This window comes from Equus quagga, chromosome 13, assembly GCF_021613505.1.
Source record: "Equus quagga isolate Etosha38 chromosome 13, UCLA_HA_Equagga_1.0, whole genome shotgun sequence".
Classification (NCBI taxonomy): domain Eukaryota; kingdom Metazoa; phylum Chordata; class Mammalia; order Perissodactyla; family Equidae; genus Equus; species Equus quagga.
Window position 1 is genome coordinate 79,596,699 of NC_060279.1, and position 23,163 is coordinate 79,619,861.

The window sequence follows — 23,163 nt, forward strand, 5'->3', positions numbered from 1 at the left end:
GGGCTGCTTCTTCCAACACGTCTCTTCCGTTGGTGAGGAAAACCTTCCGGACTTGCCCTTGCATCTCACAGGCCAGATCCCCGGCAAGAGGAGCGAGATGGCTGTCAGTGGCTTAGGCCAATCACGATTTGCCCTCTGTGGCTGGAGGTCTGGGCCCACCTCTCCTGAAACACATGACTCGTGGGGAAGTTGGGAACATGAACAAAATCAGGGTTCAGAGGAAAGAAGGAAGGTGGAGTGGTGAGCGTTTGTCAAGTGGGTGTGAACAGGTCTGCCAGGGTTGTGGTCCTGGGTTTTCGGAGTACACAGGTGGACTGGTGGTAACAGGCTTTGATGACAGCTCCTTCCAATGCCAGTCTTTCCCTTTAATATTGCTTCTGCCAGAATCCGTCAGCTGATGCTTTGGGGTGACCAGATACAAGAATTAGGGAGGCTTCCGTGCATTCCTCCATCCCTTCCAAACGCCTTCCGTGTGCCGGGCAGACCACAGGAGAGAGGCAGGGCCGCCCCATCCAGTGCACACCGTACGGTTCCCTCCAGCTTCCCACGGTGGACTCAGAACCAGTGGCTTCTTACTTCCCATGGTGTAAATTCTCGAGTCCTCCATCCCACCCCCCAACCTGACCCCAGCGCCCTCACAGCCTTATCTCCTAGCACACCTCTTCAAGCCTGAGTTCCACTGAGCAGTTCTCCACTGAGCAGGAACTGCTCACCCTGGGCCCTGCTGTCCTTCCCCCTCCCATCTCCAAATCCTGCTCATCCTGCAAGGGTCAGATTGAATGCTGCTTTCCCACAACATCTTCCTTGAACCCACCCATCTGAACTGAAGTCTTCCTGATCCCTTCCTACCTTGTGATACAGACATTTTTATAGATGTTTTCTAATGATGAGGATCACTATTTGTTCAGCATTTTCTATATTCCGGGCACAGTAATGAGAGCTTTACACGGAAGATCTTGTTTAGTTTTTATTACACCCACTGGAGGCAGACATTCTTACCCTTGGGTGAGAAACTGAGACCCAGAGATTAACAGACCCAATATCACACAGCTGTAACTGATAGAAGACGTGTATTAGTTGTCTGTCGCTGTGTGCAAATTACCTTGAAACTCAGTGGCTTAAAATAACAAATATTTATTATCTCACAGTTCTGTGTTGGGAATTTGGGTGCATCTCAGCTGGGTGGTCCTGGCTCCCGGTCTCACGTGAACAGGGGCTTCAGTGTTTCATGTGAAGGCTCCACAGGGGCTGGAGGAGCTGATTCCAACGCGGCTCCTCACAGGGCCGTGGGCAGGAGGCCTCAGTCCCTCCCCACGTTGACATCTCCACAGGCTGCTCCAGTGTCCTCACAATGTAGTGGCTGGCGTCCCCTAAGTGAGCGATCGGAGAGAGAACCAGAAGGAAGCTTAATGTTTTTTATGCTCTTGCCCAGAAGTCACACACAGCCATTCCTCAAAACCCTGCTGTTGACACGGGTCAGGCCTATTCAGTTGGAATGGAACTACATGTGGGCATGGACACCAGGAGGCGGGGTCCACCAGGGCCACAGGCAGGATCGGAACCAGATCTTGCCTGACCCTGACACTGGGGTCCGTAACCTCTACCCCGAGCCGTGGCTGACTAGCGAGTCTTCTGTAATGGCTTCCAGAGCTGACTCAGCCCTGGGGACTCCTTCCTAGCGTTTAACAGCCGCTCCCGGTCAGAGCCGGGAGCCTGCAGCGGGAAGGTAATGTGTTCACAGTTTGCAGAAGCTCCCTTTGTACAGAACTGCTGCCAGCCAGATCTGTGTTTTGCTTTAATCAAATGAAAAGGTGCGACCCAGACGCCCCCAGCAGTTTGGGCTCATTAAGCTGGAGGTGTGAAGGAATCAAGGAGGAGGTGATTCCTCCCACCTCTGCCAGTTCCCAGGATGCTCCAGCTGGAAGGACTTCCTCTGGGGAAGGCTGGGGGTTGGGAGCGGATGGGGGGTGAGGCTGAGCTACACCCGAGCTCTGCCCAAGTTGTCGGGGTGGGGAGGCTTGGCCCGCCTCCCGGAGGGGCAGGTGGGAGCCATCACCCCTTGCAGAGGCCGCAACCCCTCTTGTCTGCCTTCTGGACAAGCCATCCCCATGCATCAACATCCATTTACTGAGCGCCCACTCGGGTCTCTGTTTGAGGGGGCTGGCGATAAAGATGCTGATAACGACAGCAGAGGACGGTAACAGCAGTTAACATTTATGAAGAGCTTAAGTGTCCTGGCTCCCTGATCCTCACAGCAGGATTAAACTAGGAACTGAGGTGAGAGCTGTCATCTCCCCATCTTTTAGACGGGAGGATTAGACACCGGTGAGCTCCCTTATATTCGCAGGGGCTCCCAGGTGGAAGCAGATGCAGACTGAGTGGCCAGCGCCACCCGGCCCTGTGGAGGCCCTGCCCACCCAAGGCTCCTTCCCAAGGACACCTCTCCCAGGGTCCAATCCAAGTGCAGCTCAGGTTCGGAACAGGTGGAACTCCCTCCGGAGGGCTCCAGGAGCAGCGAGGTCTTCTCCTCCCAGGTGATGCAGGCCTCCCAGCTCTAAGCCACCAAGGTGGAAGAAAGCTGTCAGCAATGTACATTTGGGGCCAGTTCGCACCAAATCGAAGGTGCGGGGAGAATGCGTGGGTTCACCAGGCAGCACTGGGAGCAGGTGCAGGTGCTCATCTCTTTGTAAGACAGCTGCTCCCATTTTTCATGCCATCCTTTAGAACCTGTCCACAGGCATCGTGGGAAATTCTACTGTACACATAATTTTGTGTTGTAATTTTTTTTACTAGAATTTTTTTTTAAAGATTGGCACCTGAGCTAACATCTGTTGCCAATCTTTTTCTTCCTCTTTTTCTTCTTTTTTCCTTATTCTCCCCAAATCCCCCAGTACATAGTTGCATATTCTAGTTGTAGGTCCTTCTAGTTGTGGCATGTGGGACGCCGCCTCAACTTGGCCTGATGAGCGGTGCCACATCCGCGCCCAGGATCTGAACTGCAAAACCCAGGCCATGGAAGTGGAATGCGTGATCTTAACTGCTCAGCCGTGGGGCCAGCCCTTGTGTTGTAATTTTTGAATTGTAGGATTTGGGAAATTATTTTCATGCTTTTTTTGATGTTGTTGAGGAAGATTAGCCCTGAGCTAACTACTGCCAGTCCTCCTCTTTTTTGCTGAGGAAGCCTGGCCCTAAGCTAACATCCATGCCCATCTCCCTCTACTTTCTGTGTGGGACACCTACCACAGCATGGCTTGATGAGCGGTGCCATGTCATCAACTGGGATCCAAACCAGCGAACCCCAGACCACCAAAGGGGAACGTGCGCACTTAACCACTGTGACACTGGGCTGGTCCCTTTTACGCTATTTTTATTCAACCATAGATGGTTATAAGCAATTGTAGGGTTTCTATATAACTCCGTTATTATCCTTGTGATGGCCATGCGTCTCTCATTATCTCGCTGTCTCCTAATTTAGAAGCCAGGGGTAGGACACTTAGGTTGTTTCTTGGTTTGTGGCTATAATGAATAACGCCTCTGAGGATAGAGCCTGCAGGAGACGGTCTGGCCTGGTGCAGGGAGTCTGGTCTTCAGCACAGGGACACGTGTCTGTTCCTTTGATCTCACAAGAGGTGAGGCATGTAGCAGCGGCACGGGACCTGGAGTTCTGGGTTCAAATCCCAGCTCTGCCACTTTGTAGGAATGTGAGCACAGACATGTGATGTGACTTCTCTGAGCCTCAGTTTCCTCATTTGTAAAATGGGTACCATGCAGCCCTTTGCCAGACCGTCACATGGCCCGCTGCCCGCAGAGCCCTGCTCCCACGCACCTCCTCAGAGGGCCCTGGGGCCTCTGTGTCTGAAAGCCTTCTCCATTGCCTGACTGGCTTCGTTTCCCTTCAGATCACTTCTCTGTCTTAGCTCCGGCGGCTATAACAGAGCACCACAGACGACGGGGGCGTAAACAGCAGATATCATTCTCAGGGGCCTCAGGAAGTCCAAGATCAAGGCATAGCAGACCTGCCGTCTGAGAGAGCTTCTTCTGGGTCTGCAGATAGCGTCCTCTCTCTGTGTGCCCCAGGGCACAGAGCAGAGGGAGGCAGCAAGCTCTCTCGTGACTCTCGGAAGGGCCCTAATCTTATCCCGGGGCTCCACCTTCAAGATCTCATCTAATCCCGATTGCCTCCCAGAGACCCCACTTCTTAACGCCTTCACATTAAGGGGTAGGGTTTCCAGAGGTGAATTTGGGGGGACACACACATTCATCCATAACCTCATCCCCGAGCACATTACTTGTTTGTCTATTCATTCACTTTCCTTCTCCTGAGCTATAAGCTACAGGAGGGAAGGGCTCTGTCTACACCCCATGCTGGGGACACAACCGGGCACATTAGCACCTGCAGGAACACCCGCCCATCTGTCCCAGAAGGCCTGGGAGGCCAAGGGGAGTACTTAGGGTCCATGTTCTTCCGTGGGGGTTGGAGCCTTGATGATAGGATTTGCACGTGGGTGGTGATCTGGTTCCTTTTCCCATCTTGTGCCTGGTGCAAATTGAACCCCTGGGAATCCTCTTGGAGTGTTTAGGGGACCAGAGGCAAGAATGCAGCTGAGGTGACGACAGTGCTGGGCAGGGGCTCCCTGAAGACTGACATGGACACCCCTGAAGCGTTTCCTTGTCCCCTCCCTTTTAAAATTACACTACAGTCTATTTACCACAGTTCACCAGTTATAACCCACACAGTATAAGGAACCACCCTCCCCTTCCTGATCACTGGAGGTGACAACATGAGACAATTCTCTTGATATTTACCCTCATGTGTCTAAGTAGCCTCACGGTCACTGCTGTCACTGTTTGCTCTTGTGATGGACACTCAGGGTTCACGATCTCCCACCATACCCTGTGTTCCACCCCACACCCTTCCTGCACCCCCATCCCTCCCCACAAGAGTCTGCCATAAACTCAGTTAGATCAACACCAATGTTTGCACATCAGTGTTTACATTATAAATGTTTACATTATTGCCGTTTTGTGAATGCTGTTGGGAACTGAGCCTCCTAGAATAACATGATCACTTCCCCTTGGCTGCACATCTCTGTTTTCCTAGTATTCCACCATCGCCTTTTTTTCTTGATCAGTTTTCTCTGTATTTATCCATCTTCTATGCCCAAACTCTCCCTCGATTGTTCAAATCTCCTCTAATGGGCAAACACACCAGACATCCCATCAGTGTTGTCTTCCTGAGGATGACCGCTCCCACTGTCAGGTGGGGGTCCCCCGGGGGGCACAGGAGGTGGGGACAGCCAGGAAGCTGGGATCTGACTCAGCTTTTAACCGGGCCACTCTGGCTGCTGCGCTGGGAACAGACTGAGGGGGAGGTGCAAGTGGGGAGGCCAGGAGGCTGTTCTAGTGATTCGGGTGTGAAAGAGGGCCTCCCAGGGTGGCTGCAGTGGAGATGGGGGAAGTGGCTGGCTTCTGAAAGATTCTGAAGGACAAGCCAACAGGACTAGACATGCACCAGGGGTGATGGAGGAGACGGGACGGCTGTGGGCAACTGCTTAGGGCACTGTCTTGGTCTGTTCCGGAGGCTGTAACAGAAGCTCACAGACTGGGGGGCTTACAAACCAGACACGTTTTTCTCACAGTCTGGAGGCTGGAAGTCCAGGATCAAGGTGCCTGCAGATACGGTGTCTGGTGGGAGCCTCTTCCTCATAGATACCATCTTTTCACTGTGTCCTCACACGGCAGAAGGGACAAGGGAGCTCTCTGGGGCGTCTTTCATAAGAGCACTAATCCCACTTGTGGTGTCTCTCTCTTCACGACTAAGCACCTCCCCAAGGCCCCAATTCCTACCACATCACATTGGGGGTTAGGGCTTCGACCTATGAATGCCGGAGACACAACATTCAGGCCCTGAGTTCAGGTGGATCACGTCGTGGGAGCGACTCTCTTGGACGTGTGAGTGCGATGTCCCGTGGGCAGTTTAGGGTCTTCAACACCCCACGCTGTTGGCTAAGTTTCTGCGGGCCGCTTTCACTCACGTACCAGGCGCTCTGTAGCCTTTGACCCAGAAGCCCATGCCCCTTAGTTCTGCTCATTTTCTCGAATTTCTTTGATTTCTTCCCTTCCTGATCCCCCGGAAGGGCACGTTTCCGCATCGTGCTCTCCCGCTCCCCATCCCTGAGCCGCGTCGCCCTGGTTCTGGAGGTTTCCGGCCCGTCCTTCCTGGAGCAGCTGTGGACGCAGACGGAGGCCCGGACGCCCCTTCTCCGCGTGACCCCGCGGCGGCGGCGGGCCCACGGCCGGCCCCCAGACCCAGCTCCTGTCTCCCAGGAAACCCTCCTCCCGAGGGGCCTCCGCGCCCCGCCAGGAAGGGAGGCGCTCGGGAAAGTTAGGCCTGCGTCAGTCATGCCCACGGCGGCACATCCGGCTTGCCTGATTTTGATTTTTATTCTTATTTTAGAGAAGAAGCCACACATTTCCGCCAAAGAGAGGGAGTCTGCGTCGGGTAGACGCCTCCTTTGCTGCCCGGGAGTTACGACTTGCCCCAGCTCGGCTGGTGTCCACTCAGCGCCCAGGGAGCCCGCGGACCCTGGCCCCGGGAGGCGGCCGTGCGGCTGCTAAGTTAAACGAGAATAAAAGCAAAAGTCCCCGCTCTGCGGGCCGCCCTCGGGCACCAGCCGGCCGTCCGCACCGGAACCCAACGCGAGGGCCCCAGGCCGCGCCGGGGGACGCAACGGGCAAAGGACGCGGGGTGCGCGCAGCCGCGCTTCCGGTTCCGGTTCCGGCCCGACCCGAGGAGGAGGAGGGGAGCAGGAAGAGGAGGAGCGGAGCGCTGGCTGCCGAGGTACACCCCGCCGTCCAGGCCTCCTCTTCCCGCCGCCGCCGCGAGGGTCCGGCTCCTCCCTCCCGTCGCCTCCCGGGGCGTCGTCTTCTTGGCCGCGGGGCCCGGGTCACGTGCGGGGACCCCACCGTTCGGGGGCCGGGCGGTGCTGGCGCTCGGGGAGCGACCGGGGCCCGGGAGGGTGTTGAGTTCGTCGAGTCCGCTCTCAGCCGCGGTTAGAAGGGACTCGGTCTGTGCGTCCCAGTAAATCCATTTCCCTTCTCCCCGGGCCCGCAGGGCCGCCTGGAGCACCTCCCTCCCCCGTTGTATTTATTTGTCCGCCTGCGCGGGGCGCTGGGTGAGGTGCATAGCGCTGAGGTAGAGCCGGCCCAGCCCCCGCCGGCTGGTTCCTCTGTACACAAACAATGACAGTGTGTAAGTGCCAGGTTTTTGGAGGACTTGGTGAGCAGCCAACTTGCCGCAGAGAAGGGAGACTTTAAAGAGGAGGTGATATTGAGCTGGGCTTTGAAGGATGACTAGGAGTTTGCCAAAAAGGGAAAGGACGAGAGCTTCGAGGTGGCAACAGGAGTCACTCATTTGGGGAGCTGTGGATTCCCAGACCCCGGAGGGGAGATATTTGTGCTGGGGGCCTGGGTGGAAACGGCAGTCGGGGGCGCTTATCCTGGGCCCAGGGGCGCAGACGTTGCCAGTGGGCTTCAGGGTGCCCTGGGAGATTGTGATGTGAAGTGTGACTCAATCTAGTGATGGTTCCAGGGTCTATGCTGTGACCACTGTAAAAGGAGACTTGCTTGTGCTCACACTGTAGTCCCGGAACCCCCATTCAAGGCAGACTGAATCACTGGATTAAACTGTGGGCCTGGGAGGGTAAGCTTCGTTCCTCCAGATGGCATTTTAAAAATAGTATTTTACTTCCTAATATGGATATGGGCTTAAGTGCGTGTTTTTCCCTTTTGGTTTTTTGATTTGAATGTAGTGCTCATGAAAGCAACGTGAGTGGCTGTTACTTAAAAATGTAACTTTGAAAACAACCCCCTAAACCACAGGCATCGTATTGAAACAAGTGTTCTCCACATGGGGAGTGTGGTCCACTTCTGCCACCCCACACCTTCATCACTGCAGCAGATGACAGGAAGCGCTGGGGTCTGCGTTGAACTTGGTCTGGGGGGTCTGGGGTGGTGGTGATGGATCAGGTGCCGTTTTATTCATTTCGAAACCAGCCGCCTTCATTTGAATGCAAGTATCATTCTTATCAAGTAATTTTTGTCGTGCAGCTCCGTGGTGAGCACCCTGCTAAGGATGGCGTGGCGGTTTGCTTTTGCCTCCATGTGTGCCAGGTCGTTTTCATACGAGCTCCCTGCTGCAGGTCTTGTTACTACAGATGGACACGAAGGCTTAGCCGGGTGAAGAAAGCTAGGAAGGAAGGAGCGGATGTCCCAGGCTGGGTCCTTGTTGACTCTAAAATCTGGGCTCTTAACCAGTATTCTTAAGACACAAAAGACGTAATCTTCCTGGTGGTGTCCGGGTCCTGAGAGTCCATATGCCAGGTGGGCTACCCGTGCATCTGGGTGGTTAGACCACAAGTGGTCTCTGCTGGGTCTCTGGCTGGGCTCCTGCCTCCCAGAGCAGTCTGAGAGCAGCATGTCCTTCTCGGGGAGGAGGGTGTCCTGGCTCACCAGCAGGCAGGTTTCCATGCTCTTGGCTGGGGGTCTTTCACATTGCCGGTTGGTGACAGCGGTTATCTCAGCTTGGTCAAAGGGCTGAGAGCAGTTTTATGAAGTGGGTTAATTGAGACAGGGAAAACCCAGGGCCAAAGTGCATTTATTTGGCGCAGCATCACTCCAGGCTTTCTGCTGGGGGTGATGGGGAGCCCCGTGACCAAAGGGATCCTGTGGTGGGAAGGTGGGTCTCTTCCTAGGGAGCTGTTGATCTTTCTGGACCTGGAGGTGTTCAGGACACAGTCATCTGCCCTGGACAGAATTTTGGTTTACTTCTTCAAGGCAGGGCCCTGATCCCCATGACCATGAAGATTTAGCTCTGTACTGAAAGAAGTTACTACGATGGAGTGGTTTCGGGGTCACATAATGTGAGGGACATAAAAACTGTTTTGAAGGGGTGGCGTCCTGCTCCCACGTGTTTGGCGGGAGAATGGATTAGTACAGCCACTCCGCAGACAGCCCTGGGGGAGCGCAGTTCTGTGCACCTCCCATGCCTCCTGCCCTGCACGCATGCTTGTCTGGCTCCTTCTCACTCTGAGCTCCAGCTCCACCGCCCTCCCAGGAGGGCCTGCCTGCAGGGGCGCTCTGCTCACGGGCACTGGGACCCTGTCTGCCTGGCTCATGCCCGGCTGCATGCAGAGCCCCCATGCAGAGCTCATCGCAGTCTCACTACCTCCCACTCAGGGACTGGGTGGCAGGAGGTGGAACCCAGTCTCTGCTGCCACAGGTGTGCGGCCTGACTGAACCCAGTGCTCAGTGCTGGCACAGCATGCGGTTGAATGGCTGTTGTCAGAACATACTTTTTCATTGTCTGTGTAAACCTTTTATGAACCAGTAGCTTTAATTAAAAGAAGAATGCCGTTATCTCATTTTTATTTGCTTCTATGATTTTGAGAGATTAAAGAGCTGTAGACAGTTATAAACGTCCTGTAGATTCACCATCCAGAACAAATATTTTCTGTATATTTTTATATACTTTTTTGTATAAAAGAAAATATTAATGCTGAAGTTGAAGCATCCCCATTTTTAAAAAATAAATGACATTTACTAGACTTTTTATCTGATTACAAAAGTCATACATGCTCATTGTATGTATTGTATACATGTAGCAAAATTGGAGAAAATTGAGAAGCACTAAGAAGAAAGAGAAATCACACCTGGACGTTGACCTTCAAGTCTCCTTTGTGACTGGCCGTCCTTCTTCCCTTAGTGGTGTTGTGGAAGCTTCTCCCCGTCAGCATGTGCCCCCACAGTTGTTCTGGGGCCCCAACACCACACATGTGTGCCCAGTTTTCTCAGACCTCTTCTTGACCATTTGGTTTGGTTCCGGTGTTTCCATGTTATAAAGAACTCTGCCGTGAGCCCCAGTGTCTGCATCTTTATGTACATCTCTGATGCTTCCTTGGGATACATTCTTAGAATACACTGGGAACAAAGGGCTTGCATTTCCTGTTTTCATGTCTCATTTTGAAGTGCCTGTGCAGCATCCCTTCGGATGGCCGAGGGTTGCTGGGCCTTTCCCCCTCGCCTACGTCCTGGGGCAGCCCTGCAGGTAGCCTGTGAAGTGCTATTGAGTTATGGTGTGATGGCGCTCTCGCTGCTCCCTGTGGCTGATACTCCTCATCGCCTGGGCTTGCGAGCCTGGGCGGGTTTGGACTGCTGCCTCTCCTGTGATTTTGTGGCCTCGGGCAGTTTACTTCACCTCTTCTCTCTGTCCCATTTGGGAGTCGTGGCTCTGACTGCCTGCTCAGCCGTCCATCTCCAGCCCAGGCAGCAAGCCCACCCTCCCACCCTAAGCAGAGGTCCCCAGCGAGGGAGGGAAGCTGGGGGTCAGCCCTGTTTTCCACTTTTCCATTTTGAGTCCTCAGACTCCAGCTTCTCGTGACCCCCCTTGCCCCATGTCGTGCAGCTCCTGGGGCCCCAGGGGGAACTGGCAGAGTGCTCGCACCTCCCTATAAGAGGCGAGGGTGCCTATTCTCTAAGACCCCAGGGATGCCCTTCAGGGTGACCTGGGAGGTGTTGTGGAAAGGGGAGTCATGTTGATTTTGGCAGCTGCAGCTGTGGGGTGGTGTCTGACCGCCCACTCCCCCGTGCCTCCCAGGGAGAGGGGTGGGAGGAGCTGCCATTCCTGGTTCCTCTGTCATCTGTCTGTCTTCCATGTGTCTGTCTGTGTGAGCAGCACCCAGCTGCCTGAGTTCTCCTGAGCACCCCAGAAGATGCCGTGGCTTCCAGCTGGCACCCCTGGAACATCTCTCTTGTGCTCTTACCAGCAGGAGTCTGGCCTCGGGCTGTAACCCAGAAATACTGTGTATTCGGGTTTCTGTTGCTGTTTGCATGTTCTCTTTGTTTTTGTGTCTGCCCCCCCCAGCCCCCCCGGCCCCCCCGCCACCTGTCAAGCAAATAGAGAAGAATTTGCTAGAAGTGAGAAAAGGAAACACGTAAAAGCTGCCCTGGGTTGCTTTTTACTAGCAGACTTTCTTTCTGAAACCGGCATATCTCACATGTTTATCACATTTCTTGTTTTCTCTGGTTGAGCCCAGCTGTTTCTTATAATTTGCCAGGTTTCTTTATAGTAACAGAAATGCAGGGGTGTAAAACCAGCCGTGACTCCACCGATGAACGTGTGTGTAGGGCAGGACATGGAGAAGTCCAGGCCACTCTGGCTGTTGAGAGCCTGCTTCTTTCACCAGGAAAGAGTGTGGGTCAAGTGTATATGAGAATCAGCCATTTGGCCGAGGCCATGGAGCCTTAAGGAGTGTTCGCACAGGTCCTCAGAGCAGCCCACTAGAGCTGAGAGGGAGTCCCTGCAGAAGCACCTGGGGTGGACTGTCTCCAAGGTGTCTGATTTCCCCACTTGGCTGGAGGCTGGTGTGGTTGCCCTGGTTCCTCTGGGGGCGGGGCTGGGTGACTTTCTATGGGGAGCCCATGGCTGCAGCGGAAACCAGGCCACCGAAGCTAACAGGCAATACCAGTACCAGCATGCTGAGGGCCTCATGTACAAAGCATCGCTCAGATCTGGCTATTCTTAATCTAGTAGAGTTTGTTTGTTTTGTTAGGTAATTATAAAGTGTGTATAATCTGTTTTTTAAATTAAGAACCGAGAACAAAACTGTTCAGTTCATATAACAAACAATAACACATTAGTTTTCCCCCATGGCAAGTTAATGAAAGAGCCAGAGAAATGAGGGTTTGTCAGGGAGAATGTGCCGAGCATGGGAGGAGCAGCTCCCGCAGAGCAGCGCGAGGGGCGTGGAGAAGCAGAGAGTGGGGCTGGGCCGCCTCCTGTGGGCAGGGGCCACCTGCCAGGTCATTCCTCACCTTCCTTGTTTTCCTGGGCCTGAAGGAAGGGAACGAGACCCACAGCTTTTATTTTATAATGTTATCAGACGGCCCATTGGCAGGCATCCTGTCAGCCTGTGGCATTCAGAAGCGCCCTCTGGGGTCCCCTGTGCCTGCCCCCCTCCAGGAACAGCTAGCCACACTTTCCACCCACTAGTCATTTCCTTGTGCTCATGTGGGCCAAAGCAGCCGTGGGCTTCTAGTGTGGTTGACTGTGGCGAGAAAAGATGGCTGGCGTGGGAAGGCTCAGGTCGGACTCCTGTCTCTGCTTTAGGAACTCGACAGCTTTGAGTTTTCTCGTGTGTCCCATAGAGTTAAAAGTGGTTGCCGTGTTTACTGAACAGGGTGGCTAAAGGTGAAATTACAAGGTGAAAACACATCATAACATATTAAGTGTATTATCACTGTCAAAACAATACTCATTAAGGGGCTGGCCCCGGGGCCGAGCGGTTAAGTTCGCGCGCTCCGCTGCAGGCGGCCCAGTGTTTCGTTGGTTCGAATCCTGGGCGCGGACATGACACTGCTCATCAAACCACGCTGAGGCAGCGTCCCACATGCCACAACTAGAAGGACCCACATCGAAGAATATACAACTATGTACCGGGGGGCTTTGAGGAGAAAAAGGAAAAAATAAAATCTTTAAAAAAAAAAAAACAAAAAACAATACTCATTAAGAGGCCTGCCCTGTGGCGTAGCAGTTAAGTTTGCATGCTCGGCTTCGGTGAACCCCTGGGCTGCCAGGTTGGATCCCAGGCACGGACATGTGCACTGCTGTCAAGCCATGCTGTGGCAGGTGTCCCACATATAAAGTAGAGGAAGATGGGCATGGATGTTAGCTCAGGGCCAGTCTTCCTCAAAAAGAAAAAACCCCAGTACTCATTAAAATCCTTTAGGAGCCCCTTGGATAGCTCGTCCACTCAGCTCCCGGTCATGGATGCTGCTCTGACCAAGAGCCACAAGTTGGAGCTGAGAGGAGGGCAGAGGCCAGAGGGTGCTCCTGGGTAGGAAGGCACTGTGACCCTTCTTTGGCTCCAGAGGCTGTAGTGGGGAGCAGGGATTCCTGGAGGAGCTGTGAAATTGGGGCCTCAAACTAGGGCCAGTGGTGGTTCTTGACCTTCCAGGCCGCACTGGCACTGGGGAGGAAGCATTTTCAGTTTTGCTGGTAGCAAAGAGTCTGGTGGCAGGTGGGCTCCTGACCTGAACTGAGCTGAGCTTCAGTGGTAAACTGCTGTCTATGCAGAAGCAGTTTGAAAAGTGCATGCCCTTTCTTATTGAGTACCCACGTGGTGACTGTCCCCCGGGACAGTGTCCTAGAGCAGGATGGCAAGTCAGACTGGCCCTTGACAGCTAGAGCTTTGGACCGGGCCCTCCCTCCCACGTCTCCCCTCTCTCCACCCTCCTAAGAATTCTAGTTGAGCCAGCTGGTCATGACCCCTTCAGTGAGCTCTCACTTCTTGCTGACTATTTTGGCCATTATTTAGTAGTTATGTTTTTTGGGGAGAGAGAGAAGAGTTATGTTTCAGCTTAAAAAGAAAGCCCTGATGTTCAGACATGTGCACTTGGCTTCGTTTAAGACTGCGGCACCAGGTTCCCGGATGCCCACCATTTGGGAAGCATTCGAGAACAGAAGCAAGCCTGGGTCTGTGTTGGGCTCGCTCAGGTGTCCAGCTTCGCCCGCCAGTGGAGAGAGAATATTTGGATAGTGACCCTTGTGTTCCCTCCTCTTAGCTAGTATTTTTCCAGGCTCAGATTTTTTTTTTTAAAGATTTTAGTTTTTCCTTTTTCTCCCCAAAGCCCCCTGGTACGTTGTTGTATATTCTTCGTTGTGGGTCCTTCTAGTTGTGGCATATAGGATGCTGCCTCCGCGTGGCTTGATGAGCAGTGCCATGTCCGCACCCAGGATTCTAACCAACGAAACACTGGGCCGCCTGCAGCGGAGCGCGTGAACTTAACCATTCGGCCACGGGACCAGCCCCATCCAGGCTCAGATTTTTAAAAACTGGTGTTCAGAATTTACCTTAAGTGCATTGAATTCTATTCACTTTGCCTTGGTTTTACCTAGTTTAGTTCATTGTTTTAGAACCTTGTGTGGTTTTGAAATCCTTAAACTAACGTTAAATAGAATGCTAAAATGTTGGACATTTAAGTTTCAAAGGTGTATGGCAAGAGCGTTTACGGTTTCTATTTTGGGATGTTACCTTATGATTGACGGTCAACAGACTCCATCTGGATGGGTATTTTAAATCTTGCTTTGGGCAAGTAGGGCCGATCTGGCAGCAGTAATCTGGTGCCCCTCTCTTTCCAGCCCCGCCCCAGCTAAACCGAGTCGGACATTTGTCGGTGCCATGCCACCCCACGTGGTGATGTCCTTCCGGCGCCTGGTCTGGGCCCTGGCCTCCCACCGGCCGGCTCCCTTGAGACACGAAGGAATCCGCCCCCTGCATGCAGCCCCAGCAGCCTGCTCTGACAGAAGCGCCCCGGTGTTCACCCGTGCCCTGGCCTTCGGGGACAGAGTTGCCCTTGTTGACCAGCACGGCCACCACACGTACAAGGACCTTTACCACCGCAGCCTCTGCCTGTCCCGGGAGATCTGCAGGCTCCGTGAGTGTGCCGGCGGGGACCTCCAGGAGGAGAGGATCTCCTTCATGTGCTCCAACGACGTCTCCTATGTGGTGGCTCAGTGGGCCTCATGGATGAGCGGCGGCATCGCCGTCCCTCTCTACAGGAAGCACCCCCAGGCCGAGCTGGAGTATTTCATCCAGGACTCCCGCAGCTCGGTGGTCCTTGCCGGCCAGGAGTACGTGGAGCTCCTGAGCCCAGTGGTCAGGAAGCTGGGGGTCCCGCTCCTGCCTCTCACGCCTACGGTCTATGATGGCGTGGCTGAGGAAGCCGGGGATGGGCAGTTACCAGAGCGGGACTGGAGAGACCGGGGTGCCATGATCATCTACACCAGTGGGACCACTGGGAGGCCCAAGGGCGTCCTGAGCACCCACTACAACATCAGGGCCCTGGTGAGTGCTCGCTCAGGCCACACCATCGGGAGGGGTCTGCTCTGTCCCTCTCAGGCCCATTGCCTACAGCAGCAGTTATTGTGTGGCCCCTGGGCCAGGTCCGTAGGTCGGAAGTGCCTTCCGGGGTGGTCTGTTGTTCCTTCACCTTTCTGTAGGGCCAGTCACAGCTGTCACCACCCTTCCAGCCCTACCTGAAATACTCAGCAATAAAGGGTCACGGTGCCAGGGGATCCAGTCCACTAACCCGCGTAGGATGGCTCCTGGGAAAGGGCCAAGGGGCAAGTGCTCAGGTGTGGAGGGATTTACTAGTGTGTGAAGACAGAAGGGGCCACTCACTGTGCGTGATGTTCAGGTAGTCTTCAAGGAGACCAGCCACAGAGTGAATATGCAGGGTGTATGATCAGCACCCAAAATTGGGGCTTATTAGGGAAACCTGTAGGCAGGAACTCATGCATATCATGTCTGAGGCCTTGTTTTTGTGTTCTGTAGCCTCAGTTACATCTGTGCAAAACTCCCAGCCCCTTTATTTATCTGTAATGTATAACCTTCTTGCTTCCAAAAAGTATTTCTAGGTACCATAAAGACTCTTACACAGTAGGAGCAATAAGATAAAATAGAAGCTCCGAACCACAAAGAGGAAGGTAATGATCAGTGCCTTCAAGTGTCAGGCTAATTCAGTCCCCCAAGTCAGGGGCACACTGAGTCCAGCTGGCTGTAAGCAAGGTGCAGTGGTCTGTTACCTCTTTCTCCTGGAAGGCGGACTTGCTGTCTGTAGAGACCATCTCTGGACTTATATTTCCAAGGGAGTGAGTCTCTCGCCTGTGTTTGCATGTAGCGGTCCCTGCAGGACCACGTCCTCAGTAGTGATTTCAGAGGGTTCACATGGGCGTGTCTCACGTTGCTTCTCAGTAAAACCTGCGGATACACCTGGAAAACCCAGCTCTGGGTTCTGTCACGGCTGAGCTGGGGCGAGGATAGTGGTGGACTCAGCAGGGAGCTCAGCCAGGCAGCAGAGGCCGGTGACTGGATTCCAGCCTGGACTGGTGAGGCCCTGAATCCCAGGGCCTGTCGGAGCTGTGGTTGCAACTCTTGACCACCTTGGGGGAGAGCCACCAAGAGTGTTTGCCGAGGCCATGGGACCCCCAAATCAAAGACCCTTTCCAATTTGCTAAAGCCCCGAATTGTACGGCTCTCTTCTCTGACACGAGGGTGAGTGGGTGAACCCACAGACCCTCGGTGGTTTTGTTACCATCTCCTGTTAAGGGCGGGACAGCAAAGAATGGCCTTCCTCCTCCTCCTCTCAGCTAGAGTGCCTGCTCTGAACTCCCTCGTCCTGCTGTGGCTTCCCCCCTGCTCAGGCTCTGCTGATGTCCTGCAGGTGACCGGGCTGGTCCACAAGTGGGGGTGGACTAAAGACGATGTGATCCTCCACGTCCTCCCACTGCACCATGTCCACGGCGTGGTCAACAAGCTGCTCTGTCCACTCTGGGTGGGAGCCACCTGTGTGATGCTGCCCAACTTCAATGCTCAGCTGGTAAGTCGGGGTGGGCTCTCGGCTTGGATGCCCCCTGGGCCCTGCTCCTTCCTCTGGTGTGTAGACTCTGGCAGCTGGCAAAGGTTGTGTGAGGTTCCTGTTGCCACTGTAACAAATGATCCTAAACTGGGTGGCTTCAAACAGCACAGTTTATTCCTTCACAGTTCTGGAAGTCAGAAGTGCGAAATGAGTCTCATGGACTAAAATGAAAGTGTCAGCAGTGCTGGTTCTGTCTGCAGGCTCTCGGGGAGAGTCTGTTCCTTGCCTCTTCCAGCTTCTAGACACAGCTGCATTTCTTGCCTCGTGGCGGCGTCACTGCAGTCTCTGCTTCTGTGGTCTCATGGCCGCCGCCTCTTCTGTGGTCAAGTCTCCCTCCGCCTCCTCTCATAAGCACCCTATGATGGCATGGGGCCCCCTGGATATCCAGGCTAACCTCCTCATATCAAGATCCTTAACCTCGTCATGTCTGCAAGTCCCTTTTGCCACATAAGGTCACATGTTCATGGGGATTAGGATGTGGATATTCTGGGGCTCTTCAGGTGACCACACCAGCATTCCAGCGTGGATGGTCCAGCTGGGGGCTCTTTCTTGGTCTCCCCGCTTGTCCCCTTTGCAGTGTGGTGGTCTTCCCAACACTGCTGTCAGGTCGGCGGGGAGGGACACTGGCTGCTGCCATGTGGAGATGGAGGCAGGAGCAGAGCTGTCCTGCTGAGCAGAGTGTAGTGATGAAGGGTGCCTCTTTGGAGGGAAAGATCCCGACCCTGTCCCCTGACACTTGGTGGCCTGGTGCCCAGCGCTCCCCCAGACCCTCAGTTTTCCATCTGTTGGCGGTGATGGGGTGGCTTTGAGCACAGGCCTGTGAGGCAGAGCTCTGCATGGGGCCACCCTCGAAGGAAGGCTGTTAGGCCGTGTGTCCTTGTCCACTCTGTTCATGCACTTGGGCTGACTGCACCTGGGAGCTGCTCCGTGGGCTGCAGAGGTCATGAGAGGATGATTGTGAGCTCCCGGGAGCAGGGGTGCCCCCGTCCCTGCAGGGAGGCTGTGCTGCCAGCTGCCTTGAGTGAGGCCCAAGATGTCCGTTGATTTACACGGTAACTCACATCATGAATACAGCGTTTATTCAAGGGGAAAAGGTGGAAAAAGTGAACGTGGGAAAAACCCTTAGTGTTTGGATCACATCATGGTAGTTCTCAAATCATGGAATGCTCGGACTGCGGAAGCAGCAGAGCGCAGGAAACCCCTGAGGCCGGGCTCCTGGTGTGCACAGGTTTGTAGGCTGGTGGCCGTGCAGGGGCTCTCCTGTGGGGTGGACCGTCCCCAGCCAGTGGAGCATGGCCTTGTTGATCCCACACTCAGCAGGCCGCCTGCCTCAGCACCGTGCTAACCCAGCACTCCCACTGTTGAAGCCCTGCTGGCCCCTTGGAGCGTCTGTCTGGAAGAGCTCCCAGGCTCTCTGCCCAGCAGCTCAGAGCTTGCATTTTAGTTGAGTGTGAATTTCCTCATGAAGGGGTCCCTGAAAGCAGGGGTCCCTGGGCTGCAGAAGTCACCATTCACTGAAGTCCAGCTTCCTGTCTGTGGCCACCAAAAAGAGGCAGGGCTGGAGAGGCTTGGGCCTTGTCCTCTCACGGCCTGGAGGCTTAGCCGCCAGAGAGTGGAGAGGATGAGGCAGGCTGAGTCCCAGCTTTTAGAGCCGTTTAGAGCAGTGCAACCTAGGCCAGCCTTCCACCTCTCTGACCCTCAGTCTCGTCTTCTGAGAAAGAGGGGCAGTGACCCCTGCCCTTGGCCATGTGAGCCCAGGGAACGTGTGGGAGTGTCTGGGCTAGAGCCTGGCACATGGAGGGGCAACAAGACCAATGTCAGTGCCTTCTAGTCCCAGAAAGGCAGAGAATTGAGAAGGGATCTTTATCCTCTTGTTTCTGCTTGAGTGAGAGTCTAGAAGTGGTTACTGTGTAGAAAAGCTTCAGGAGACCTTGTGAGCCTGTTTGTTGACAGATGATATTGGGGTTTAGAGAAAGACACTTAAAAATCTAGCACGGTAGTGGTCCACATGACAACAGAGGTGGCAGCCCATGGGCCAAGGCAGTCCCTTTCAGACCCCGTCCCGAGAACCCCAGGCATGGCTCCAGGACGGGCGCCAGCAGGCAGGCTCTGGGGCTCCTGCCGCCTCCGCCTTCACCCACCACAGCTTCACCTTCATCTTTCTGTGTTTTATTTATTTATTTTTTTTTTTAAGAGTGGCACCTGAGCTAACATCTGTTGCCAATCTTTTTTTTTCTTCTTCTCCCCAAAGCCCCTCAGTACAGAGTTGTGTATTCTAGTTGTAGGTCCTTTTGGTTGTGTTATGTGGGATGCCATCTCAGCATGGCTTGATGAGCCGTGCATAGGTCCATGCCCAGGATCTGAACTGGTGAAACCCTGGGCTGCTGAAGCAGAGCCTGCGAACTTAACCACTTGGGCCCCGGGCCAGCCCCCTGTGTTGGATTTTTAAGCTGCAGGACCTTTAATGATTTTAGATGAACAGAGAGTCTGCAGCTTAAAGATGCCTTTCCGGGCAGCAGGCTGAGGCCGAGTTCAACTTCTAGACATAAACGTATGTTTGGCTCCCTTAGCCTCCTGGCCAGGGGGGTGGGCCAAGGTGACTCTCAGAAAAGGATGGTCAGGCCCAGCCTGCACACGCTCCTTCCTGGCACTGACTGAGGCCCCTGCCACATTGTGATTCTCAGCACTGCTCTCTCCAACCTGCCATTGCTGCACTGAGGCTGAAGACTGGGCTGGGGGAAGAGCAGGGGGCGACTGAGCTGTCGGGCTAAGGGGCGTGACTGCTAAGGGCAAGCAGAGACAGTCCCGGGGTGCTTCGCAGGGGGCGCTTTGCCTGGGAGCCGTTTGTGACTCTCTGGGCTGCTTGTGCAGCAAGAATGCAGCAGCGCCGTGGGGTCTCCGAAGAATGCAAATTGCCCTCCCCCCTCCAAATTCTCTTCCACTTGGAGGGCCTCCCCGGGATCAAGGGCACTTGACTGTTCCTCTAAGACAGCTGGGAGCCAGAGCTGTGCTGCTGTGGGCTCCTCCTCCACACACCAGCATCTAGCTGATTACAGAGGGAGGGCAGGGCTCAGAGCTCAAGAGAGCAGAGTCTCCAGGTCACCCCCCGCCTCAGAGCCCCAGAAAGCCTCGATCAGGAGCCTCAGAGCCCCAGAAAGCCTCGATCAGAAACGTGGACAGGCTGAGCCCCAGGGGCTGACAGCCTCAGTGGATGTTGCAAGAATCCCGATTTCCTTGTTCCTGATTCACCGGGGCATGACTGCCCCTGTTAGGGGTGGCAGCGATGCGTGGCAGGGCTGGCGCAGCAAGGGAAGACTGCTAACCCAGGCCTTGTCCCCTCGCGAGCTCGTTCCCCTCCTCGCCTCTCCCACCCCCATCTTTTTCACTCCCGCTGCATGGCTTCCCTCCTGTTCCGCACACACCTGCCCGCCCGAGTGCCCTGTCCCTGCCGACCCGCCTGCCCTGGCTTTGCTCTCAGCTCTGTAAGCGTTTGCCTCCAGCCACTCTCCTCAGCACTGCAGCCCCTACCTGGTTCCTGGCCCTGCCCCTGCACTGCTGTTTATCACGACTCTTCTCCCCTTGGAGCCTCATGGAATCTGCCCATGTGTCCTGCTCATTTCTTCTTTCTTCCCCTAGAATGTCATCCCCGAAGGCACAGGTTTTCCTCCTGTTCGTGGTGTCTCCCCAGGTCCTAGAGCAGCAGGGTTGGAGCATTTGTGAGTGAATGGATGAATGGTATCACTGTGTTTCAACACGACACCCAGGCTCTGGGCCTCTCTCGCTTCCCCACTTGCTGTGTGGACCAGGAGGGCACGCTGCTGGGCTGCAGGTTGGAAACCCTCTCTCCAGACTGTCTCAGTTTACTTACGTGTCATTGTGACCATCTGCATTTGTGCAATAGCCATATTGGGGGAGAGTCCCCTGAAATCACAGGGAGTGGTTATCTGTTGAATAAAAGTTTTACTGTATCAACTTCTCTGAGGAGTCTGAGCATAAGTAAATACAATGTAATACAGGGGTCCACTTAAAAGTTTGTTCTGCAGTGTTTGTGAGGACCCAGGACTGCAGGATCAGGCCTCTTGTGCCCGTGGCTCGGCTCCGCCTGAAATTGCCGGTGGCCATGATGGCGTGTTTTGTGGACAGGCGTGTAGCATGGATGGGCTCGTCGGTGTCCTTGGGCCATGGGAGATTCATGTGGAAGCACAGGCAGAGAATCTCATAGTTGGTGTTCCACCCTCCAAAGAGGTCTTGCTGGTTTTAAAGCTTGATAGAATTAACTTTGCTGAATATGTACCTGTTGTAGCTTAGATATTCTGAAAATGAGTGTGGATTTTAGACAAGTGGGTGAGCACTGGACAGGGAGACACCTGCGGGGGTTTCAGACCTGCCCCTGAGCATCGGGTTTTGTGCGTTGAATTCTTTGGCCTCCCGGCCGTCCTCCCACCTGTCCCCTGTGGCTGCCGCCCCCAGTGGGCTGTCTCTGCTGCAGAGCCCTGCTAGCAGTTCTGCCCCGGCAAGCGGGCTGGGCCCCGGGCTCTGTTCCTACCCTCTCCCAGTCCCTATACCACCCTGAGGAGTGAGGGCCCTTTCTGCCATTTGGCACCATCTTTATCCTGTCGAGGTGTCAGAGGTAGGAGGCTGCAAGGGCAGCTCACAGGAGGGCCACCTCTGTGGTTTTTGGCACCGACTTGGGATTTCTCAGAACAGCAGAACTGAATTTTGAAACAAGTTTGATGTGGGGGCTGATAAAAGATTGCAACCCTGTGTTTCAGGGGTTTGTGAATTTAGATATCTATATTAGGCTTATATTAGTAAAATGTTGCTTTCAGTGTTGTTAAAATTTGGGGGTTTTTTTTGTTAATGTTATGATAGATTACAATCTTGTGAGATTTCAGTTGTACATTATTGTTAGTCATGTTGTGGGTACACCACTTCCTCCTTTGTGCCCTCCTCCCACCCCCCCTTTTCCCTGGTAACCACCGATCAGATCTCCTTCTCAATATACTAATTTCCACCTATGAGTGGAGTCATATAGAGTTCGTCTTTCTCTGACTGGCTTATTTCGCTTAACATAATACCCTCGAGGTCCATCCACATTGCTGCGAATGGGCCAATTTTGTCTTTTTTTATGGCTGAGTAGTATTCCATTGTGTATATATACCGTATCTTCTTTATCCAATCATCAGTTTCTGGGCATGTAGGTTGGTTCCACGTCTTGGCTATTGTAAATAATGCTGCGATGAACATAGGGGTGCAAGGGACTCTTGGGATTTCTGATTTCAGGTTCTTAGGATAGATACCCAGTAATGGGATGGCTGGGTCATAGGGTATTTCTATTTTTAACTTTTTGAGAAATCTCCATACTGTTTTCCATAGTGGCTGTACCAGTTTGCATTCCCACCAACAGTGTATGAGGGTTCCTTTTTCTCCACAACCTCTCCAACATTTGTCGCTCTTGGTTTTGGATGTTTTTGCCAATCTAACAGGTGTAAGGTGATATCTTAGTGTAGTTTTGATTTGCATTTCCCTGATGATTAGCGATGATGAACATCTTTTCATGTGTCTATTGGCCATATTTATATCTTCTTTTGAGAAATGTCTGTTCATGTCCTCTGCCCATTTTTTGATCGGGTTGTTTGTTTTTTTGTTGTTAAGCCGTGTGAGTTCTTTGTGTATATTATGGAGATTAACCCTTTGTCGGATAAGTGGCTTGTAAATATTTTTTCCCAATTAGTGAGCTGTTTTTTTGTTTCAATCCTGTTTTCCCTTGCCTTGAAGAAGCTCTTTAGTCTGATGAAGTTTACTATATTAGTAAAATGTTGCTTTCAGTATTGTTAAAATTTGGGGTTTTGTCTAAGCTTATATTTAAGAAATTTGTGTAAAATAGTGGTGCAGGGTGACCAAAAATGTGCAGTGGTGTTTAAATGGTCTTAGTTGGGGTCTTCAGGTCATCCCACTGAACAAAACACATGCTAACTGTGCGACGACAGGCTGTCAGCATCTCATGAGGCTGATTGATGAGGTGACAGTGACTCAGAGGACAGACAGGAAGATGGATGGGCAGGCTGTCCAGAGTCTCAGTCGATTGCTTGTCTCAGATAACTTCACTCTGGCGACTTCCTCGGGATCATGGCCACTCACAGAGGGGGCAACTTCCAGTGGCAGGAGACTAAATCAGGGCAGGACCATGGGTTGGCGCTCACTCCTCTGTTGACCTCCTGGGGGGCCTGCCCGAGGGCAGAGGCTAGGCCAGCAGAGTGCGATGAGTCCAGCAAGGCAGGAGAATGCCCCAGAACTGTGGTCATGTGGGGTTGGGGCACCAAGTCGCTCATTCTCAGGGGCTCGGCTGTGCAGGCTGCTGGGTAACCACCAGTGTTTTAGTTGAGGCAGGTGCCCCTGCCCAGGACACCACTTCCCGTGGTTAAACATGCAGCCCTGGGGGACCTGTGGCCCCAGATGAAGTTCATTCTGGGATCTGAGAAATCAGCTTCTGCTGAAGTGGGAGGGGGCCTGTTTTTGGGCAGTGTGTGTTTCAAGGCGCAGGCAGAGTTTGGGGAAAGGAAGCAGAGCACATTATGCCCACATAGGCTTTATAGATCTGATCCACATTGTGGAGTCACTCAGACGGGGTCTGCCCAGGCCTCACAGATGTGATCCACAGTGTGGGGTCACTAGGACAGGGGGTGC

General features: G+C 53.7%; 1 protein-coding gene across 2 annotated transcripts in view; it reads left to right on the forward strand.

Moving 5' to 3' along the window:
* Window positions 1–6,702: 6,702 nt before the first annotated feature.
* The window catches only part of ACSF3 (acyl-CoA synthetase family member 3), a 69,094-nt gene continuing 52,633 nt past the window's right edge, over window positions 6,703–23,163 (forward strand). Inside the window, exons 1-3 of one of the 2 annotated variants that reach the window (XM_046683428.1) lie at window positions 6,703–6,841; window positions 14,198–14,903; window positions 16,282–16,437. In XM_046683428.1, the coding sequence (XP_046539384.1) occupies window positions 14,238–14,903; window positions 16,282–16,437 (822 nt within the window). In that variant the 5' untranslated portion in view covers window positions 6,703–6,841; window positions 14,198–14,237. Of the gene's footprint in view, window positions 6,842–6,865; window positions 7,068–14,197; window positions 14,904–16,281; window positions 16,438–23,163 lie in introns of those variants that run through there. The other variant, XM_046683429.1, reaches the window with a different exon arrangement.